General features: G+C 37.3%; 2 protein-coding genes across 4 annotated transcripts; both read right to left on the bottom strand.

Annotated features, from left to right (window-relative positions):
• Nucleotides 1-1,102: 1,102 nt before the first annotated feature.
• LOC113668501 (uncharacterized) lies at nt 1,103-7,345 on the bottom strand. 2 transcript variants are annotated; one of them, XM_089203767.1, is made up of 7 exons: nt 7,208-7,331; nt 5,784-5,858; nt 4,574-4,786; nt 4,289-4,405; nt 3,045-3,599; nt 2,475-2,646; nt 1,103-1,637 (listed from the first exon to the last, which is right to left on the bottom strand). In XM_089203767.1, the coding sequence occupies exons 1-7, from the start codon at nt 7,209-7,211 to the stop codon at nt 1,433-1,435; spliced, it is 1,341 nt and encodes a 446-aa protein (XP_089059893.1). In that variant the 5' UTR covers nt 7,212-7,331; the 3' UTR covers nt 1,103-1,432. The 2 variants fall into 2 exon arrangements, with proteins under 2 accessions (XP_089059893.1, XP_027040212.2); XM_027184411.2 differs by having other exon boundaries at nt 4,289-4,786; nt 7,208-7,345.
• Nucleotides 7,346-8,284: 939 nt separating this feature from the next.
• On the bottom strand, nt 8,285-22,684 carry LOC113668474 (peptidyl-glycine alpha-amidating monooxygenase B). 2 transcript variants are annotated; one of them, XM_027184368.2, is made up of 20 exons: nt 22,343-22,684; nt 19,986-20,040; nt 18,531-18,618; nt 17,416-17,501; nt 16,881-16,964; nt 16,278-16,326; nt 15,835-15,902; nt 15,282-15,365; nt 14,832-14,908; nt 14,029-14,079; nt 13,883-13,941; nt 12,925-13,548; nt 12,074-12,193; nt 11,690-11,762; nt 11,430-11,575; nt 10,963-11,045; nt 10,662-10,856; nt 10,443-10,573; nt 10,220-10,328; nt 8,285-10,050 (listed from the first exon to the last, which is right to left on the bottom strand). In XM_027184368.2, the coding sequence occupies exons 1-20, from the start codon at nt 22,499-22,501 to the stop codon at nt 9,425-9,427; spliced, it is 2,967 nt and encodes a 988-aa protein (XP_027040169.2). In that variant the 5' UTR covers nt 22,502-22,684; the 3' UTR covers nt 8,285-9,424. The 2 variants fall into 2 exon arrangements, with proteins under 2 accessions (XP_027040169.2, XP_089059890.1); XM_089203764.1 differs by lacking the exon at nt 22,343-22,684 and adding an exon at nt 20,327-20,499.
• Between the last annotated feature and the right edge of the window lie 1,405 nt (nt 22,685-24,089).

A 24,089-nucleotide genomic window follows, 5' to 3' on the forward strand; every position in this document is an offset into this window, starting at 1 on the left:
AGAGTTTCAAAGCTGACGTTCCAAGTGTCAGCCCTTCGTCAGAGCAAATGGAGGAATTGTGGGTTGTGTGTGTGTTTACGTGCAGAAAATGGAACTACGCTATTGGTGGGAACAGGTAACGAGAAAGACAAGAATAAACTAGTTGAATGAAAAGCGTTCGTTGATAACGTGGGGATTAAGAGTGTCGATTTGAAAGATAAATTTAGGAAAAATACATTTTTGTTCTCGGAATCGGTCACCCAGTCGTCTTCCTGTTTCAACAATGTATAGCTTTTGGCAAGAAGTGCAAGTTATGCAGTAGATGACATTGACGGATCGATCATTAATCTTGATGGATCTCTCAGGTCCCGACATTTCCTCCACCTTATGAATGAAAGGACAGATCTGCATCATGCGCAGGCGCATTTGAAAGTTCCAGGCAGGTCATTACCTCTGACCACAGAGTTGCCTATGATTTTGTCACGTTTGAATGACATAAGTGGAAGTTGCGAAAAGAATGTACCAGTCTCTGAATCATTTTGTAGTAATTAAAAGTTTTTAAGAATGATATATTTAATTGCGTAGTTGTGAGGGTGAAATGTGAAAGTGAATGGAATGCGATTTGTAGTTTCCAATGTGCTGTTTGTTGTGCTGGTTGTCTATTTCATTTCAACAGGATAGTCACCTTTCGGGAAAAAAAATGACACATTGCCTCTGATTTGTCGCATTTGTGACACTGTCTGTGTCACTGGCTTCGAAACTGTTTCTGTTGTCGTTGTCGTACTCCCTCACTGCCACTGTCTCTGTCATTGTCACTGTCTCTGTCACTTGCACTGTCAGTGTCACTGTTTCTAACACTGTCACTGTCCCTCTGAATGTCAATGTCACTGTCTCTATCGCATTCACTTTCTCTGTCACTCCCACTTCATTTTCATTATCACTGTCATTATCACCATCATTGACCGTGTCACTGTCACTGTCCCTGTCACGGTCAGTGTCTTTTTCATTCACTGGTACTGTTTGTGTCACTGACACTTCATTGTGACTGTCTCTGTCACTGTCTCACTCACTCTCATTGTCTTTTAACGCTCTTGATCTTCCTCCGATACAAGCACACACGGAATTGTTGATAAAATGTTTATTACTGTGTAATGTTTATAAAAAAATGCGATGAAACTCTTTGAGAAAGGTTTTCAGTTACTGCTATCTAAAAACTGCCGGTTTTGTTACTTTGTGAACATTTTAGAGAACAATTTCAAGGGGTTTATGGGAATCAAAAATTTCCGAAATACTCGACAAATTGCGCAATTTATGTTAAACGGACTTCACCTACAACTCCTACGTGGCTTCAGGTGAACTTTTTTGAACGTTCTTTCTAACCAGGTAATTAGTAGAAGGCTCTTAACTACAAAGCTGGATTTGCTTTTTACATGCCTTATACTAAAGGTATCTTTCACTCATCCACAACCGATGGGTTATGGCATTTCCGACCTTTATAAGACAAGATAAATCCCTTCTTGCTGTTTGCAGAATCTGAACGGAAAACAACTGTGGCCATGTTGCCTTTGACGTGTTTTAGGATAGGAGACGTGATGGACCCACAATACCGCTGACCCACTTCATTGCCCAACATGTCGCACACAGCAATATAGTCATATCTGAAAACAAATATATTGTCTTAATTAAATAAATAGATATGTGCTTTCTAAAAACCAGTTATGAGTAAAATTGCTTTGGTCTCCCTTTACGACCTAGGCCATAAAAAAGTTCACAAACCAGGAAAATCGGTGCAAAAAGCACAATGACTAAAGATTTTCGGTTCAAAAAGTATCTGTGCTCCTCAAAGATAGGTGTTAACATTTAGCTTTCATGACATAGTCTCAGAAGACTTTTAAAGACAGCGAGCTAGTTATAGTCTTATTTGTGCCCTGGTTTTAAACAATCGATGGACCTCGAGATTTTTAGGTAGGTGGGTCGTCGAAAAGAACAATGTCTTTTCATTCTTAGCTACAACTCTTCATCGCCCATAGCATAAATATTAGGATGACGTTTTGCTAAATTGAAGTCGCTTTAGAACATGGTTCTGCGAAGCAATGTCTTAACATGTTTTAATTGCAGGTCCACTGTTGCTGAAACATACTGAGCGGCATGACTACACCCTGATATTCATCAGGAGAGGCCACTCTGCTCTATCGGCCATCTGATGATCTCAAAGGTTACAACATGAAATTAATTTTATGGCCAGCACTTTAGCCAGCACTTTAGACATTGACAAACAACACATCGTGCTGAGTGTATGGTAGAAATCTTACGCCTATCCTTGGCATTGATTTGAATATGAGTGAATTTGAATAGACGCGGACAGCTCAAGGCTGGGAAAAAGCTCTCCGAACAGTCTTGAGCACAAAGGTTGCAACTACTAGCAGACGATCAAGAGGATCGAAAAAATGTTCTTTAGCAACAAGTTTCCAAAAAAATCTGAGAAAGCCACTTACACGCAGTTTCTGTCCTCCTCTAAGTACACTTTATGGAAAGTAAAACTGATGAGGTGGTAATCACTTGGTAAGATGATGGACCATATACATGTTGTGTTGGAGGGATACCCTATTGGGTATCCTGGTGACATCAACTGGCCCTTGACAGACATCAGCACACCTCCACAAACGCCTACAAAACAAAACACACGAGAATGGCAACAAAACGTATAAACGATTGAGTCTCATTCGAGAGCAAAATTTTTCAAAGGCCACGCTTATAAATATCTAACTAGCTTGTCTACTTCTGCGATTTTTTCTGTCTTGTTTATTTTATTTTAGATACACTTATGATAACCCATTTCGTCTCATTGTGGATTCTTCCAGAGCTCCAATTACTGTCAACGGTTGAGATATCTTGATATATAACAAGGAACCAGCCACGTTTTTCCTGATGAAAAATAATTACATCTCTTTTTTTGCAGATTTCTTAGCAATAGGCAAAGCGCTTATTTGTCCAACGGAATGAATAATATCCCTTTTCCCTTATCAGCCCTACCCTGCCCTCGTGACTATGCTGAATGAACATACCTGGTTTTGCTGTAGACATTACTGGCGTTGAAATATTCCAACGCGAACTGACTGTGTTTGTCGGTACTGTGTCCCTGCCATTCTTCGTTTCGTTTCTCTTGCTCGACTTATTATCAACTAATGGAGCAGCTGTTGACAAGCGTTTTTCAAGTTTTTCTTTTCCTATACCTGTTGATAGTGTTCCTGTCACCATAGAGGAAAGTAAGCTTGTTGTTTGTCTTGTTGTTGATCCCGTCGCAGTTGTAGACACCCTTAAGTCTATTTCAGTGGTCAATGCCGAAGAACTTTCCACAATAGTAGCCTTTCCTTGATTTTCTGTTGTATAGCGTGCATCCTTTTTTAGAGATGTTACTTCAGTTGTACTTTCCTCAGCTTTCGTTGGTAGAACTGGATTTCTCGTTGCTACTTTCTTCAGTGAATTTGTCATCCACATTTGCTCGTTCTCAGTCATAGTTCCCCTTATCAAGGTTGTCTTCTTAGTCGTTACCTTTGTTACCTTATCGGAGTTTTCCAATACCTGTGCAAGCATTTGCTTCGGAGATTGAGTAGTGGGTTCTAGCAGAAGAAAAAAAGGAAATTGACCTTAAGGAATACTAAAAGGTTGACAGTTAACAGCTAGTCTTTGGCTCTAAGTCGCTGATAGCGATGTACAATGCGCTATAGACTGTACTTCTTGTGTGTATCGCCTCACTAAAAAAAGTTTTCAGTTTTCCATGATCAATGATCAGTATCTCCATGATCGGTGATCCATAAACCTTTTGGCTTTTTGTTGCCTTTAGGCCTTTTTGTTGCAATTCCGCGACCGCTCAGACCTATCTGCTTTCATTAAAAACGTTCACTTAGGTTGTTTTCATCTCCTCTCCTGTTCTAAATAACAGACGAGAGCATGCGCTTAATACCGCAAAAGCGAGCGAAATTTATTGGCTCGCAACCATTTTTAAAATGCTTTCTCGATTATTGTGAATTGTTATCATTGACGCCACTCAAATATAAATTAATCGATACTCACAAACAGTATACTTATTGTATGGTGCTGACTATACAGAAAAACTTAAATTTTCAAAACTTTAACAGTCCAAAATGTTACCAAAGTTGTTCACCACGCGTATTGCACTTTACTCTGCCGATTGATTTAACAATATATTCAAGTTCAAAAAACCTTTGTTCCAAGGATGAAGAACGTGCTTCTAATGTTGTATGCTTCTGTTATTATCTACTGATTAAAAGAGTCCCAAGGTACTTACTATTCATAGTACAACCAGACGACGTTCCTACACGGTATTCCTGGGTTTTACTGATGCGAAGGACAACCGTGGAACCAGAAACACATCCTTGAAGACCTTTGCCAATAATTATATTTGCTGGTGACGGAAATAGTTCTCTTAAGAATGCCACGTAAAACCTTATTGGAGGAGCTTTGTCTACACCAAATGAAACAACACCACGGTAGGTGCTGAGCCAAAGAGAGCGCCTCTTGCCATCGCAGAACCCTCCTTTTAATGGCATAGCAAGATTCAATTGGCTCTTACCGTTAGGGGTACTGTATGACATCCGAATGGGGCCTATGTCGAGAAGCGTCAGACGCAAGAAATGATTGGTGTCCTTACTCTTTATCTCCACCAATTGCCCCGTGCAAGTTTCAGTGGAGAATCTCAATTGAATATCAAAGCCCTTTACTGTATGGTAAACCGGGAATCGTTGAGTTTTCTTGCTGCCATAGTCTTGGAAGATGCCCTCCAAATCTGAAAAATAGACACAATTTGTTACAGCCGAGTTTTCCTGATATGACTGTTTTGCTCTATCCTACGAGAATAGGAAGGCAAATAAGTGATACATTTCAGTATCAAGTCAAAGGGGATAAAATGAACCAATCATTTTGACTGCAACCATTCATATAATTACTATAATTCCCGCAGAACTTTAATGCTGAGATGGCAAATGTTCCCCGACAAAATAGGATTTAAGTAAACAATCGCTTCAACAAAATTCTCCTCTTGGCTTTAACAATAATGAACTTCTGTTGCATCATTGCAATACCATGTAGTCACAAGCAAGAAACGCGCAGGACATTCTTGTATCCAATTTCCAAAAACTTACAACAAAAGCCGACTAATTCGAGCCCTTTTTAAAGTGTTTGATTTGAAAATATGTTTTTCTTGACTAGAGGAACTTTTGACACGAAAAAGATGAAATAACTAGTTTCGAGGTTGTCCTTAATTTCCTCCTAGAATAGTTGGAATCGAAAAATTGTCCATTTTTCGATTTTCTTCCCGCGGTTTAACTCACCCCTCACCCCTCCCCCTCCCCCAGCTCGTCACTGCTATCTTCACAGTCCATATGTCCATCGCATTTGAATTGGTCGTAAGACAAGAGGCAGACTTAGCGCAACGGAAAAACCCAGTTTCACACGCTGTGGAAACGAAGAAACCTCATATAAGATCGAACAACTTTCAGAAATTTTCATACTGTTGGCAACAAACTGACAACCGTCATGAAACTATGAGGCAGTGTGCATTAGGCATTTAGGTCGTATTGAGTGACTATTGATTAGATCGTGGTTTCCGTCAGCTGACAATCAAAACGCGGATTCTAAAATGCAATCACCTGAGTTATTGTAAGACAGAGGCCTATCACACATGTGAATTCAAAATAACTTTGTTTCTTCCAAGTGATTCTAGAGAAGAGGATTTATTACTAAAGGAATTGTCAGGATTCGTTAGTAAGAAGAATTTGACATACCTTGCGAAGCGTTCAGCTCCGCATTTAGGATGCAGAAGATCAGAACCCATAAGCCTTTTTTTAAGAGAGCGGACCCTACAACACACATACAGAAGGAAAAAACAAGTATAAAACGAATGCACTAATCTTTGATCAATTTAACATATTGAGAATAGATTGACAAGGTCTCCTGTCCATGATTTATTTGTAATATTTCTTAAAAATTTTGAGTTTGCCGTGAGGCTGCCTAACGAACAGCGTGCTCCTCGTTCACAAAATACCGATTTCTTTAGTAAAGAGCCAAATATTTTACGTAAAGTGAGACATGATATTGATTGATGGAATGACTATCATAATGATGCGTCCATAACTTGCAACCGTCCTTCAGTTTTACTCATTGGCACTCAAAAACACCACAAGGAAAAAACAAGCGTAACTATTTCAAGCGTAATTGTTTCAACATTTTATTTACATCATTAAGTTATGCCCTCTTACATATCCCTACGTGATCTCAGCAATTCGAGAAAAACAAATTTTAGTACTCTTATTTCATATTTCCGTCGCTAACTTGTAAATTAGTTGCATGCAGAATCAGCTGAATTTGAGCCGAGGAAGAGCGGTTTTTGAGCCAATTGGCGATTCATCATATCGCGGTTTTCGGTATAGGGTATTACTTTAAAGTTTAGCGTGCCAATGTTATCTTCTAATACCTCCCGGACGCAATCCGACACCTTTGACGCACTATCACAGCGAGCACAGTGTACCACACTCGTAGTTTCTATTTTCCTATTCTGTTTTTTTTTTTTTAAATAAATAGATTCACATGTATATGTACCAGTTTCTTAGCACGTTTTTGTAACAATTGCTTCTAAAAGTAAGTTGTTTATTATGATTGAACTAAAAAAAAAAAAGAAAGGCTCCTGATCTCATGCGCCTGTGTTATGTTGCTGCTCGACCGCCTGCTCTGATTCCAAAAAAAACAAAACCTGAACTTAAAATTCTCAGATTTCGGGTGCCAACGTCGAGACTTCTCTTCGAGACAAAATTTTCCACACACTAATGGCTTATTCTCCTTGTCCAAAACGGGAGTATAACTCACAAACATGATTTATAATAAAGAAACAATCCTCTTTCTAAATCAATCATTTTGATCTCTCTTTCGACATGTGACACGCGTTACTCCACTTCCCTTGACCAAAAAAGTAGTTCTGTCCATTTGCGAGAACAAGCTCGCTTCTTTCATAACATGATCTTAACACATCATCTTGAAAAACGAAACACCCATGATATCACTACTGCAAAGCTACATACGACGCTTATAAGTCACATGAAATCCTTGTATTGAGATGATCACATTATGGTGTATAAAATTAAACAAACAAAGTCATTATCGCACTTGAAATACACCTCTAGCCCTAGAAGAAGGAAAGTTCTCTCGGACTCACCCATGTGTTACTATACTGTGGTAGGTGCGCTGAGCAAATAATAGGAAAGATCGACGAGTTTTACGAATGACGACCAAATGTGGAAATGGTTGACACGAACTGTGTTGTCGACAGGTCAGGTGTCAAAAGAAAATAAAAGACCTATAATTTGATGAGCTCTCTGTCACTTTTTTCTGTGTAACGTTAAACTTGCAGGATACCATACTCTGGTCGAATGCGGCGATAGTCTACAATGGGAAAGGATTTAGTTATAAGGAATTTGTCACTTTACCAAATAACGTACACGAGTAACATCGACGTCACAAGAAGGAAAGCATTAAGGAAAGATGTCGCCACGCTGGAAAGAGTACAGAGAAAAGCAGCTCGTTTTTGTCTTTAGAATGAAAACTGTACAACTAGTGTTACAGATATGATCAGAGAACTAGGGCGAGACACATCAGAAACAAGACGAATGAAGAACAGTCCAACACTAATGTATGAAATGAGTCATAATCTTAGACATTAAATCAGAAAATTAGCTGAAATCTCATAGGGAGATGAGATATTCAAATAAAGAATACCAAAAACTAACAGATTTTTTTTTCCTAGATCTGTATGATCTAAAATAACAAATTATTTTAGATAGACTTTAGATAATTATTTGAAGATGTCTCATTACAATTTTTCAGTTATCAAGATTATTCATGTTTTTTCCATATATTCTTTCATAAAGTTGGTGTGATATCACATAGAACTCAATACAATGAAGAAGCAGGTGTAGAAGAAAAGAGGCACCATATTTCACCGTGGAAAGGTTCAAGACAAGATACACTTCTTCGTAATTACTTGAAATTTCACTTTTCCCCGATTTCTTTCAGAGATAATACTTCCCTGACTCAAAGTGAAATTTCCTAACTTTTCCCTGACCTTGAAGGACTTTTTTTTAACCTGTTCTGTGGCAAACATACCTATCGACCAACGAGAGTATGCTTGGTACGCAAAATATTTAATAAAAGGAATGTGTACCTGGTCTCATGCGGATAGACATGCAAAGGGAGCTTTTCTAAATTACCACTTAGAGAAGAGTTAGCTAAGATATAAATTTGCATAATCTTTTATTAAAAAAAAAAAAAACATATCTACATGTATGATACTTTAAAACCTTTCTTTCCAGGTTAAGGCGAGTTAACAAGGTACAAGGACTCCTTCGAAAACCTTGCAATAAAAGTAAGCAATACCATAAATGTTCCTAAGCTCGCGTTTCCAAGTTATCGATTGTTTGTTCTCTTAATTTTGAATTATTCTGACCCTTTTAATGCAGTTTTCATGAAATCCATCGCATGCATCAAATAGCAAACACCATGGCTTAGGACCTTTTTTACACGAACCTGGGTTGAATCATAATAAAGAGTCGGTTGAATGTGAACCTATGACACAAGCGCGGGCTGCCAATCTGCACCAGAATATGGTTTGATGGAAACTAACCCGCCTCAACCTTTATACCAACGAAAAACCTCATGACATGGACTTCAAGGGAGAGACAAAAAGGTCAGGTGTAACCGAATAATGGTAAGTCATGATGTAGAAATAACAACAGAGACGAAACAGAAATGGGTGTTTGGTTTTAAGTGTCTACTAAGATGGCGTTTGAGCCAATATCTACAACAAAATATTAGGACATTTCTTCAACCCCACAAACCGGCTCATCCCAGGTTTCGACAGAGGGCCGGCTCGGCCCGAGGTCTTACTCAAAACAAAATATTTGGCTGCTGAAGGGTTACCCTTCGTGGTGATGCAATCCGGGTTAAGTAACTAGCCTGATCGTGTAAAGAGACTCTAATACAACAATACTAAATCACCAAAAAGCAATTAAAAAATTATGTATTACCAAACACAAGGGGATTGTGCTCATTTCTTAGGAAGTAATTTCAATGAAGATTTTTTAGATCATAAGCACACATAAGTTGTACTATCTAGAGGCCACATATAACCATCCTTACAGATAATAATTTACTAGACCATTGTGGACTGGGTATTAGTCTATTGCACGGATCAGAGTCAAGAATAGCGGTAGAGTGGTCTCACTGATAATTTTTGTGCTTGTTTCTCTCCCATAAACGCGTAAATTTTTAAAAATATTCCGTTATGCCTAATTATCATGATCATTTTGGTAACAAAGTCTTTCACTAGCAGTCAAAAACTCCTCGTTCGCTCAGTTCAGAGCTATCTTCTTCAGATTCAGACCCCATCACTATCAGAATCACTGTAAAAGTCCTGCAAAGTAACTCGGTTGAATTTGTACTTTTGCCTGTCAAAGCAGTTCATGTAAGACCACCATCCCCTTGTCCTACCCACTGAAAAATCTTTCCGGCCTCCATGGAAATCGCTCATTTGGTTGCGCTTGTCTCGGCGGTAGGCACGCACGCGTAGGGTTATACTGATAAGGAGCAGAAATACAATAGGAACTGCTAGGACTGACAGGATGATGAGAGCGGGAATGATACCAGCAGTTATGTCAACATTGCTGTCACTGCTCGAAGTGTCGTCTTGCGGTCCACTAGCAGAATTGTTTTTCACAGTAACTGTTTCAGTTGGGTTTGGACTGGACAGCCCAATGGTACCAGTACTTGAAACAGAGGGAAGTGAAGGGTCCTTTCCATATTTCTTTAGTTGATCTGGATCGGCAGACGCTCGGTGAGTTGACTTGCCTTTTGGGGACGTATTTTCACTCTCTCCCTGCTGAGGATTAAATTCGTCTATACTTTTCCCTGGAATAGAGTGACTACCTTGACTGACCACACGATCACCTGTTTTAGCGGGTTCAATATTCAATGGAGTAGTTGAAGTCTTGTTACTGAAAGAATCTTAAATAAACATCAAATAAGGGCATTTAGCAAAATAAATGCATGTGGACGCGTGCAGACGTGCATACAAAGCAAGACTTTCTAAAAACGCGTCCTTTAGTTTAGAACTTTCCAAATACGTCAAAGTAAACGTCTGAGCATAAACCATAAATATTAAACAAATACCAACCGACTTGACGTTTTGACGATAGTTTCAAAATTCTACTGGGACTAATCTCTACCACATAGACATCACTTCCATCGACAGAGGATGCCACATCATGAGGATAGACTAAGGCCTACACCAAATAAGAAAAATAACCTCAGTTAAATACTTATTGTCTCAAAAGGAAGGAGAGATAATAAAAATGGGACTGGCCTCTCTGGCCTCAAACAAGATGAACAGCGATTACCTGTTCTTCGTCAGAAGGCCATGTCTGTAATATGACTTTGTCAGCGACTCTGATTGTGAATCCCTGAACCGGAACATTTTGGACTCCTTTTATCTGACTTCGTCCACTGACAACGTGTAGGACTCCACCCTCTGAAACAAAAGATTATCTTCGTGAACTTACCGAAAGAAACCATCAGGAGAAACTGACTTTCTTGGACAAAGAAACAAAAACACGTACGTTTACTGACGCTGTAATCCACGGCAAAAACCTTTCCCCCAAACTCTGGCAGAATTATTTCATCGACAAAGGTCCCAGAGATAGAGCTAATCGATTGAACACGGCCATTCTCCCTATCGGCAACATACAGCGTGTGACTTGACTGATCCAAGGAGAGACTGTGCGGGATTGATAATGAACCTAGGGCAGGAAGACCTTACCAACATAAAAACAAAAACAGTGCATAGTCCATTAGGAAAGAGCTAATGGATCAGAAAAATCGAAGGAAAAACAAAAGGGCGAGACAAAAGACCGATATTACCTGGACCAGAAAGGGACCTTTCCCCCCATGAACTCAACAGCTTTCCATCAGCAGAGAACTTTAGAATACGAGAGTTGCAGTACCTATTACAATGAAAAAGGAAACAAACACTCAAATAATAAAACAAGTAAAAGAAATAAAAATATTAAGAACTAAAACTTTCACAAAATATGCGTAAAAAGTGAGATAGAGGTTTATTGTAATACAACGTGCAACGCTATCTCTAGCTTAAAAGCGGGATTATATCAAGGAACCCATTAGCAGACATGATTTTTTAAAGATTCTTCAACTCATAGACCTTGTGTGTAGTTATGGTTTGCCGCGAGTACAAGGTTTTTCCCCTTCTTTTTTCAGCCGGCATGCATCTTTAAAGTTATTGTACCCAAAAACTTTAACCGAGGTATTCTATGAATGAAATATAACAGAAGTGAAGTGTAATAAAGGCAATTTAAGATATGCCAGCGTACCCATCTGCAACAAAGAACTCTCCATTTCTGTCCACAGCCACAGAGGTAGGTTGGCAGAATCTGGATCTATCAGAGCCTGGTACCAATTTGTCCCCCAACGACAACATGAGCTTAGTACTCCTTCCAAGAGGCGAAAACTTGAAAACCTATAGCAACAGAAGTGTTGTTATCAACTCGATTTTCTATGGCTAGCCTTTCTTAAAACCAATTACTGTTGTCGAGTTAGGACACTGCGGTACGTAACACACAACTTTACAAACCTGATGACTTCCTACATCGGTCAGCCACAGATTATCTTCATGGTCAACTGTCAAACCATGAGGTAAGAAAAACCTGCGGTAGCATAATGAACGCGAAACGAGATTCAAACAGTACATCTCAATGCCGTTAAAACAAGACGTGGTTACTTAAAAATTTGCAATGTAGAATGTTCAAGAGAGTTCTCAGAGTCGCATTCCTCATCATTATCATGCAAAGCTAAAAAAGGCTTCACATTATGTACAACAAAAACCAATTATTTTAAGTCTTCTTTAAAAACAGCCAGGTTTTCCAAATCGCACCTATCAAAGGGGTTTCAGGTCAACGTTCTATACTAAACTCTGTTTTCATTATGGGTTAAAAGTTTTAGCAGTTTGTTTACTTACATGTCTTTGCCCCAAAATCCCCTTATTTTTCCAGTCAAGGAGTCTATGATCCACACGGTGTGTTCTTTGATGGTACCCTCAATGTCAGCATTTTGAAACACATGAGAAGAGTCAAATGTACTGTGAAATGAGAGTCAAGAAATAAGACCTTAAATGAACAAATCGCTAGCGAGCTAAACCATTGAGAGCGTTATAAATAACAAGCGTCCTCAGTAGTGCTAGGATCGGCACAAAGAAGAAACAGAAAAGAATTCTATTGCATCCATCAGTACTGTCCCATGCTCGTGACAAAAAGGACGACATCTTTCTTTTTCACCAATACCAAGGATAAAGTTCACTATCTTTCGTATGCTATTTCCTTACTCAACTTTCGACGTTGTTGATCTTAGCCTTGCAAACGATAATATGAACTTAAATGCGATAATGGCCTCGCCTATTATCGAGTTCTCTGTAGCTCATAACAGAACATCAGAGCGCGAATCCGAACGTCTGTCAAACACTCGCAACAAAAACGAATAACATCTTACTTATTTCACGATCGTGCTAATTATCAACAATCTCTCATATTCCATGAATGAAAACAACTTTCTATAACTCTATGAAAATGTTCAGTTATTTTATTCTTAACCCTTTAACTCCCAAGATCTCATTAGTAATTCTCCTTACTGTCTACCATACAGTTCTTGTGATGTTAGCGTGGAGAAATTGGTATTGGATCAACCTATAATCCCCTAATTGATATTTTTCTTTATTCTCATCACTTGTCTGCTTGATATTGTAAGGAGAAATTCTGTCTTGGTCACTCGTGAGAGTTAAAGGGTTAATGATCTGGAATTTGTTTGATGACTCACTTTTCATTCCACGTTCTGCTGCCGCGATGAAACACAACAACCTGCCCCGTGGAATCTAGTGAAACTCCTGTTACTTCTCCCAGTTTACTCGTTTCCATTGCAGTGAAGCTTGGCCAATCTAACACCACCCGAAGTTCCTTTTCATCTGTGGACTGAGTTACAGGAAGAACTGGTGTAGATGTTGTGACAGGAATAAGAGACTGACTTTTTTCAAAAGCGGGAAGTTCCTGAGGAGGTTTAGTGCCGACTTGTGCTTCTGCTTTGGCTGATGGCGATTCCTCCTTAGCAGATCCTAAGTCAGAAATATCAAATCCTTGACTTTTTCCATGAGTTGGTGAATCAGTTGATACTTTGAGAGAGACAGGCACCAAAGCGGTTTCTTTTTCGGGTGTCTGCTCTGGATTTGTTGTGTTGCGCTCTGCTGAAGTGCTAATCATGGGGACACTACTTTCTCGATCCTTCAAATCTTTTGAACCTGTTAAAGGTGTATCAGAGTCGGGAGGGAAATTCTTAAAAACATTTGGATGGTTTTGCTGCCCACAGTCTCCACCAGAATACTTCAAACGACCTGCACTGCTGTAGTACATAATATAAAAATTGCACATCTCATCATCGCCGGATGGCCTGAAACATAACAGCAGAAAAGACGTTTAATTCTTCTTTTCAACAGCCTTTTACTCTCATTACTTATGGCCCTACATTCAACATAATATATTTTTGTAGACCCACTGAGGGAAGCTTGTGACCGTTTAATAACAATTTGTGCGTAAATTTGATAATTACCTATCAGATCAGGGGCTTCTGATACACTACTGTACACTACACCCGTAGTTAGCACCAGAACTTCAAAAGCACTTTTAACTCGCAAGTTATTCTAACTTTTCCTGTATCTGAGCCCTGTGACGTTCCTAAGCTCAAAGTTGATATTCTCTGTTATCCATACAAACACATGGCTTACCCCATGTGAATGACTCTCTGTATGTCATGTCCTTTCGAATCATATGTGCAACGAGCCGCCTGAAAAATCATAATGTAGAACACAACTAATTATTATCCACTAAGGACAACGTAACATTTCACAGACTATAACAAAGCATCACTCACCAACATATCTCCCTCTTTAATCTCAATTGTTGATTCCATTGGACAGAAGGCCTAGAAGGCAATCAGTCATCAAAATTTCAAAATATTACGGCCGGCTATTCAAACAAAGGTTACCCCTTATTTAACAATACCGCGTTCTTAACAACCCTCGATGGACCTTTTCTCTGAATATGTATTTTTGTGCACAGTATCAAGAGGAACTATAGTCGAACTTCCACCAATGACCATTGCTGGCCATGATTTGCCATTACTGCGTTTGGACACCCATCATAATCACAGTGAAATTTGTAGAGTTGATTAGGAGATTACCAAAATGTAATGACTGTAAAACACTGAAAAACTACAAGTAACTCCGTGCCAAGTACGAATTGCGTTTGGTGGAAAGATCAGGCCCAATGGTATCTTAATAACAACTAAATTTGGAGTTTTCTTGAAACATGGACCTTGTTATGTTGAGGACAAAAACACATGGAAATAATGGCCCTCTATTAATAAGCATCCCTCCATGACTCAATTCAGAAATGGGCTTTCAACATGTCAAGTTTTATACTAACAATGTCCACTTGCTGCTAAAATACTAGTTCCAAACAAGCAAAAAGAAGAACAAAATTAGTTTTTGTTAAAATGATTGATGAGAAGGCTGCAAATTTCATTTATCAGTTGTGTAGAATGGGAAAGAACTCATAGCATGTATGACTTCCTTTGATGGAATTAAGTGTGCAGATGTGCACAGGCCATGCAAGTGTTCACCAAAAGAAATATGACAGAATATAACCAACAAACAAACAAACAACATTATTCACCTGTGGAGCCTGAGGGTTTCCCTTTCCTAGCAAAGTCCACACACCATTGCGAATCCTGTAACCAGTTATCACTTTTGCTAAAACAGATGAAAAGCATATAAGAACCTTTCATGAGTGAAAACATACAATGAGAGTTTTATGAAGGTTGCATCTTTCTAGGCCTACATTAAAAGTTTCAGGTAATTAACCGTGCAACTACTTTAGGCTAACTCTCATAAATTGTGAGTGTATTTCTTCTAAGAGTTAAATGAATCTAGCTGTTACACCTACAGTTTATGGCAAAGAGATGAGAGATTAGTAGGCGTAATTCACAATCAAATGGTCGCAAACATGATTTCGATAGCTTTTTTTTCTTCTCCCTAAAATCTTAATTCTACATTAAACTCAACAATTCCTGGAGGCAATACTAGTATGTTACGTCTTTTCAATAGCTCTTAACCTTTCACATACCAAGTTTATGAGCATGAGTGCGAAATGCAAAAGCAAACATTGGCTCAGGTTCATTGTATGTACAACCCACATCAACATGCATGCCTGAAAAATAAAGTATAAATATTGTAAATTTTCCTTCCATCATGAGTGAAAAATAATAGTGCTAGGCTGCAAATATTTGTACACTCCCATATCAATGTTTCAAACAAACAAAATTAAAAATATAGCTTCTAGATTCATTTGACTTCAAACAAAGTGCAAGTTTGAGGGGTTGAGATAGATAATCTGAGCAGGAGCAAAGCTACTAAACATGAAGGTGGGACATAAGAAAGATTGTATACCACATCCTGTCTAGGACACTTTGTAGTTCAAACAGTACTCCTGTTTCAGTTTAAGGCCTTCATCTGTCACCAAAATTACCAGTATGTGATTGTCTAATACAATTCTACTTGGTGGAGGAACAAGGAGAGAAATTGGCTCTGAAACAATACAAGCATTTGGCATGGCAGGCACAAGTGTAGCTGCTGGTGTACCTGTAGGTGTCAACAAGTTGAGAACCACATAAACCAACCTGATGTTTCTGGAGGAATGGAGCCCCTGCCTGCCCAAAGAAGATATATTCCTGCTTCATACGGAAGTCTACAACAGAAAATGATAAAGCAAAACATAATGTATAAGTTTTTTATCAATTTTGATGCTGTAAAACCCTGAACACTGATATTTATTTCATTCTATAGTTGTTAATCTTGTTTATATCTTTATTTCAAATGAATAAGACAGTATACAATAAGTAAATAGTAGAAAATCATACCTGTGACTACAGAATCATAAATGTGGCTGGATGTTTTATCTTTGCATTTCCATTGAAAGAACAAGTTCTATGTGCTTTAACACAATCAATGCAAACAGTACAAAAATCTGATTTGTAATGATTTACTTCTAAAATCGTACAGAACTATATTCTTAATTGAATGCAGAACATTTACAAATATTCATAACTGAACTTGTACTAACTGGTGTTGACTGGTGTGAAGAGTAAATCCTGAGAAGTCTTTGGCTCCCCCTAAGTGGTAAAACATTTTTCTAAGAGCCTTCAATAAACTTCCCTTAAACCTAACATAAGTGATCATCAATATCAAATGTGTTTCATGATCTCAAGTGCAATACTTGAATCTGGGTAAGATTATCTATAGTCATCATATTATTTTCAGCCTTTCAAAAGTTAGAAGAAATCAGTATATATCATTCTTTCCAATGGATGAATAGAAATACATGCAAAAGAGAGTTTACATGACATCTCTTTAAGCAGCTTGTCCTAATAGACAAGGCTCAGTGAAATGAACATGCATCACATTCATTCACGATTACATGTACATGTCATTTTACATTCAGTCAGTACTCTGGTGTTCCACTATTGATAAACTTATTGCCAAAAGTACATTTTACATTTAGTAAATTGACAGAATGGGGTTCATATCATGTTTAACAGATTATTCCCACATCAACATTTCTTACACACTGTACATACAGTCCCACCAAAATTACTTAAAATAAATGCTATATGGCTGTATTCTTCATTTAAGTGTGGAATGGAGTATATAGCTGTGGTTAGGTTACCTTTGAAAGGAGTTGCAGATGCATAGTGCACTTGTAACACAAGATATTTGATTCCCGAATCTCCTCCAACACCAATTCCAACATCTATAGTTAAATATGAGCAAAAATGATTATTGGATACAATAATTACATTTATCTCTCAGCAATATTATTTTTCAGTGTAGTGCTTTAGTCATATATTTCATTGGTTACTGTTTTGAATCTCTCTCTTCTTGTGTAACTCTATAATGGTAGATTGCTTAAAATAAACTTGATTTTCAAAGTGGTTGGTATCTCCAAGAAACAATGCTTTTGTTATATTTTTGAGTTGCAGGTTCAGTTTTAAGTTTGAAAACCACAAGCTCATTTAGTTCTGGTACAAACTCATTCACCACAACTCACTACTTAGAGGGGCTACATCTTTCATCTGATTCTATAATAAAGCAAATGTGAATAATGCTTCATGGATGTAATTGATTCACTTAAAAATCCCCAAAGGTTCCCAATACATTCTGTTAATTCATTTGCTACCATCTGTGTACAATGTACTGCTAACCTTTGGGTAAGTTTCTAGAGGGTGCATCCTTTGCCCAAGCATAAAGAATGTTCTGTTCACCATTACAGGGTCCCCTTTGACAATTCCTGGCATGAAATGTACAAATACTGTTCAAACATTTGAATTTTCCAACTAGTGTGGGGTGAGATGAGTGTTAATCACTGATTGCATGCTAAATAGTATTTTTGGCATTCAACTACATGTATACCCACTATATTGATTTTTTGACACATGTATACTAATGTATATGTGATAGTATAGGTAGTTTTAGAAATAAATTGTTCTTTGAGGTAGATCCTTTCCAAACTGTCAAAGGATTTTTCTAATTGTTTAGGAAATTATTTTCTCCTACAGAATCTGAGAGTTCATCAAACATTCAAAGGCTGCAACAAGTAAGTGCACATTAGGTTAGAGCAACAGCCTACTTTAACCTGTTACCTTGTAATAACACTAAGTTATAAATGACTGGAATACATGTATGCAGTCTAACTATTTGTCACAATGTTTGAGAATGATATACTTTACATTAATAACCTGCAAGAGATCCCTTGAAAACATTGTATGATTACTGTTGTAAACAATTACTACCAGTAACTTTCATTATTATCCAACTGCACAAAGTGGAGTACAAATAAGGTGCAAATAGTTGTGTGGACAGTTAGTTATTTTGCTATGTAAAAAAACCTGTTTAACCAGTTGGCTACGCATGCTATGCTTCTTTATCTGCTTTGCTTTTCCAGCCTTATGAAAAATGAGCAGGAATACTTTGCGAAAAAAAAAGCACTTGGATAATAAATAACTCATTAAATGTTTTGGTGCGTAGTATTAATGAGTATTTTTACTAGTTGTTTGTATTTTGACTTGCCCTATGGGCTCATCAAAATACTTGGCAATACTACACACTAAAACGTGCATTAAGATAGATGTAACTTGATTTTATTATCATTAAGACTGTATTTCTGTTGTTCCCCTTTGGGAGGCCATTCTGAGAGTAAGTCCACCAGTCTTTGATCAAGGGAGACTATGGCCAAATATGATGCAATCCTGGACCAACTGAAGTACATACATACACCTCCATAATCACCTGATCAATCACCGACATTAATCAAACTCACCAGCTAGAAAGTTGGGCTCCTGGTGACCTACAACCATACAGCAACATGTGATGTGCTGTCTGCTGAGTTGCATTTGGTTCTAATCGAACTAAAAAACAGTGACAAAAAACCATGATGATTGTTTTATCAGTTCATTCAATTAATCCAATGACAAGTGATTCAATTGATTGAATTCAATTAATTGAATCTTGTCATAGACTTTATTATATCTCTGAGTTACTTGTACACTATGATTGGTCAATTTAGTGGGCCTAATTTCTCTGTGCGGCATGCTAAAACTCAGTTAGTAAGAGGTGTATGTAGACATGTGAAGTAAGGAATATCAATAATAATAATAACAAAAACAAAATGTGCAAACAAAATTATTAAGTTGAACTACAACTCTAGGCATGTTCATGTAAAAAAAATGAAACTAGAAGAGCAGGACAAATGGTAATGAAATTAATTTCATTTCATCTGCTCATTGAAAATCAAATAAAGCCATGATCTTCACAGGTGAGCTGCCATTTTAGCAATTGCACAAAAAAGCTTGAAAAAATGTCTTATTTGGCACAGGCATTGACCGAACAAATTAAAAGAAAACTGTTTCTAGAGGATATAACAATAACTTGTCTCAACTTTACACTAATATGCTGCTTTCAGAAGCTGAAATGATGATGTTTGTGTCATTTGATAAGTTGAAATCTATCTGCCTTGTGCATAACATTTTTTTAATGTAAAAAGACAGGCACCTACATACACGTTTATGATCAATCAAATATTTTTGCTCAAGCCTCATTGGTCTAAATGTATCACATAACCAAATATCCCCCAGCTAAAACAGGGGAATATCTCAAGATATCAACCAAATGATATTAAATTTATCTCAAGATAAGAGAGCATTTTATAGCAGTCACAGAAGAAGAGAAATATTTATTTGTTCATAAAGTTGTACCAGAGAACACTCATCCCAAGCACCAAAACTGTTAATAAACATTTTTTTTGCGTGTTGCAAAATATTTTAAGGATAGCACATGCAAAAGCTTCTGTTTTCCACTAAAATATACCCATATATTTGTCCTTGGACATTTTCTGTTCCCTGAAGCTCACAGCTTTCTTTAAGCTTTGCTCTCAGAAAAACATTAGCAACTTGGAACAGATGATGTTCTCGGACAAATCTGTACATATTCTCTTACCAAATAGACAACACAATTTATACATGTGTATAAATTGTTTTGTCTCACCCAAACCACACTCTGAATTTTTCAACCTTTGTGGACACTTTTTTCTTTTACAAAATAGTGCCTTTAGAACATACAAAGATATATATCTTTTTCCATAATAATACCTTTAGAACATAGCAAAATAAAGGTAATTCTGTAGTTCCAATAAACCCAGCAGGTTTTATCCAGTGTGATGTTTGTAGATAAATAATCTTTTAATCTGTACAAAATGTATCTTGGGTATATTACTTACCTATATACTGCTTCAAAGGTGGCAGCTGTAAAGCCGTACAAAGATATGTATCTTTCTGTAAGAGATAGGGTTACCATATTAAGAAATGTTAAAAGGGTTACTCAGATGTCAGAGAGATCTGTCTTACAAAGGAAATACTGAAATACTAAGTTTTCCCTTTATATAACAGAGTAAATGAGAGTTTTCAAGGTGGTTTCATGTGATTTATCACAAAACACATTTCAATGTCAATATTGCAGATCCCAAAAACCAAGAATGAACTAGTGGATATTCTAACGTAGTATAATGTAAATCGACTGATTTAGCAGATACATTTTCTTGTAGAACTTTCTTTCAATTACCTTATGAGACATGCAATAAATGGAAGGAGGACCTGATCAGCTTTTTGCTTCAGCTACCACTTTTCACCAAACCAAGAATGGTAGCCCAAGAGGGAAGTTTACTGTATTTTATTGGTTAACATAACACATAAAGAGGTCACATCAGACAGAAGAGTGCCACAACAGTATATTAACTAAACAAAAAAATAAAGGCTGTTAAAAAAAACAGATTTGAGATTGCTGACACATATAATTTATAGCTCTTGCAAATATTGACCAAAGAACCCTCCTTCAACTCTACATGTAATCAATGAATCACCTCTAGCTATAGCAAAGAAAACAGGAGATGACAAGGGACAACCTGGCCAACTAGAGAGCAACATCTTGATACAACACCAATTTGAAAGTTTCTTAACTTATTTATAAGGAAACATATAACAGTTTTGTAGGAGAGAACTGCAATCCCTTTCCTAAACCTTGCATTCTCACAACTTCACCTGTCCTCCGAAAAACACAAGCATGAATTCTTTTGTAACAGATTTCACCACCAAATGTACAAAAGTTTTACCCTTAGTACCTTAAACATTTGATGAACATTTGAAATGACATGGGCCTCCAACTAAATTTTTGCAGTTCATTTTCAATATACTCTTTGCCTCAACAACTCAAAAGATGCTATAACCCACCAAAAACATCAAACCAAGGTGCTACATGTAGCGGCATGTAATCTTAAAACTCAGTGCCTAACAAAGACCAGCAGTATAGGAGTGACTGGGAGTCAAACTGCCACCATTTATCACATAAAATGAAAGCTAAGTTGTAGTAAAACAGTCAAGTTACTTAACCTGAAGAAGGTATTTTGAAGCGAATTTGAAATGCATTTTGAGCAATTTCAGCCCTAATCAAAACTATAACAAAATTCTTGAAGGTGATTGGTTGTCACCAGCCTGATTTGAGCACTAATAGGACAGTGTATGCATCATGCTTGTAATTGGACAGTGTAATAGGACAGTTAAAGGGACAGTTAACTAGTCATGCCTATGTAAGTGGAGAATAGAATGCGTCATGAGCGGGCGCTGTTGTCTCACATTTAGCTGAGTTAACTGTTGATAATTTTATGAATATATACAATTGATGTCAGTAGTTTCTTTCAAATTTTGTCATTAATTTTTATTAATTGGTAGCAGGACTTTTTGTCGTCCAATTTTGTCAATAATCATACTCAAGATTAACAAATCAGACTCCCTCTTTGTGATCGTCCAATTTTGTTAATCACTCGTATGATTACAGACTGAATTGGACTCCACTCGGTCCTATTACCATTATATGTTAACTCATTGATCGTTACCACAGCATTGAGGTAATTTAACAGCAAAAATTTACTTTCACGAAATCACCAGTGGCAATTTGACTCTCAGCAGTGGCGAGTTTGGTGTTGGCAAATTAACTGCATACCCCAGTGGAAACGTTGCGACTAATCCTCCATTTCATTAGACTTTCTATTTGACTAATTCATACTTTCGAACTCACAGAAGTTGACGTTAAAATTCAGATCTAGGTAGTCGACAATGAATCGTATTAGCTCAAATAAATAAACGTATTACAATAACTACAAACCGGAAGAATGGGCTCCAAAGATTTAAGAAAATTGAAAAACTGAAAAAGCAATGGAACATTTTCAGTGTGAAATAGAGTTTTATAAAACATTTCAGAAGCTTAAAGCGACATCGGCATCATGCATACCAAATTACGTACTGGACAGAGTAAAGGTTAAAGTAAAAAGATCCTTCGTTTCCAAACTTTTTTATTAGTAGTACGCAATTTTAAGTTTTCAATGCAACCCAAAACAAAGTAATCATCGTATTACTTAGCAAAATACCGTTTCAAGAAGAGGAAATGAGAAAAGTACGAGGCTATCCTCTCGGTAGCGATGGTGCCACTGATGCTTAACGAAACGCTGTAAGTCAAAATTACAACCTATTTAACGTAAAGTAAAATCAGTTCAGTTACACATCTTGTAAATCAGAAGAACGTTACCTTTAGTGGACGAGTGCCTGGCATCTTAATATTTATAGTTCCTTCATACTTGACGGAACCTTCGGACACAGCTTTTACTTCATTGCTGCACAACACTTCGTTTAGGCACACCACAGAATACAAAATGGCCAAGATCTTACTCTTGTGAAAGCAAGCCATGACAAAAACCTTTCTGAATCAATGACACCATATATCAAGTAATGAAGGTGAACAAAATTACGTTAATATATCATGACGTATCTGACTGAGGAAGACCACAGATCGATTCCCTCACTTTGAGCTAAGTTATGCTAATGCAAGCTAATACATACGTCAATACTTGCATATTGAATTTTTTCCCATAGTTCCCATCAAGCGTAATCAAATGAGTGAGAATTTAACAAAGTCATCATTTTCACACAGGTCAGAGAGCCTCCGGGGAAATCACCTTTCCCTTATCATTGAAATAGCCATCGCCGGTCCTTTCTTTCTACAAGCTTTCGATGAATATGGAACAAAACGACGATTTTGAGGAGTACAACTACGACGACAGCCTTCATTCAACCGGTCATTCACGCAAAGGGAAAACGAAGAAGGAGGCGGGACAAAATAAGAATCCAGTTGAACATGGCCGAGGTTACGCTGAAAGAAATGTTGTGGATAACATTCAGCATGGAGAACAGAAAAGGAAGGAGGCACCACAAAAACTTCCGAAAGAAAAATAATGAAAGTATTTTATAAGATTTCACTGGATGAAAAGTTTGGTCTAAAGATGAAAATATTGGATAATTTTACGGATGTTCTACTCGATAACGATTTGTAGACGATAAACGGTCTCAGTATTAGTTAAAACAGCGAACGAAAAACTCGATGGAGTGAAAAGTTGTGGATTGTGCTCAAGCAGTGCATTTTCGACAGAGAGGGAAAGAAACTGATAGCTCAGAGAAAACGCTCAATTGTCTATGATGGATAGGCCTCCGTAATTTTTTTTCCTTGAACTAGTCTAGGTTTATATTAGCGACCTTGAACGTAGTCATAACTGTGAGTCTGTTTAATCTGTATGTATTTTAGATGGTATATTTTGACTATGAAATTCATGCATATTGATCTATGACATGATAATATTCATAATAATAGTAATGATATAAATAATAATGATAATTAATAACCTATGTAGGGTAGGTATCAATTGGGGTTTTTCCATCTGCACTTTACAACGGGCCCCACTGTGGTGATAATTGACTCACCAACTACAACTTGAATAGAGCAATTATCAATTGAGTGTCCTTAGTAATCAAGGATTATATTGGTTTTACTTTTCTGCACTCTGTGATTTGTCTTGAAAACTAGTGCCATCCTCTCAACAATTTTTGCTTCCTATTTTCCTGCATTTTGAGCGGTTTACTTACACTTAACTGTAATTCTTAATGGTTTGTTGCGATATTTTCCTTTTCTCTGATTGGCTGTTGTGATTACTTTGGCTTTAAATTTATGACACCTGATTGAAATATGTTCTGTTAGCATTACCTTGGTTACCATCCAAATTAGTTACTATTAGGCTGGAGGTGTTGACAAATTCAAAATCTTGAGACATTTTTGGTGCTATCAAACAGAAAAATAACTAGGAAGGAAGTTGCAAAGTCACTTCACTGCAGGAAAGCCAATCATGTGGATTGCAAGAAAAAGCTACTTGCCATTTTACATTTCGTTGCACCCCTTCATGATTCAGTTGGAAATGGAAAAATCTTTTTTTCAGAGGCTACAATAG

Source organism: Pocillopora damicornis, chromosome 4 (genome assembly GCF_964200805.1).
Source record: "Pocillopora damicornis chromosome 4, jaPocDami1.2, whole genome shotgun sequence".
In the NCBI taxonomy this organism is placed as follows: domain Eukaryota; kingdom Metazoa; phylum Cnidaria; class Anthozoa; order Scleractinia; family Pocilloporidae; genus Pocillopora; species Pocillopora damicornis.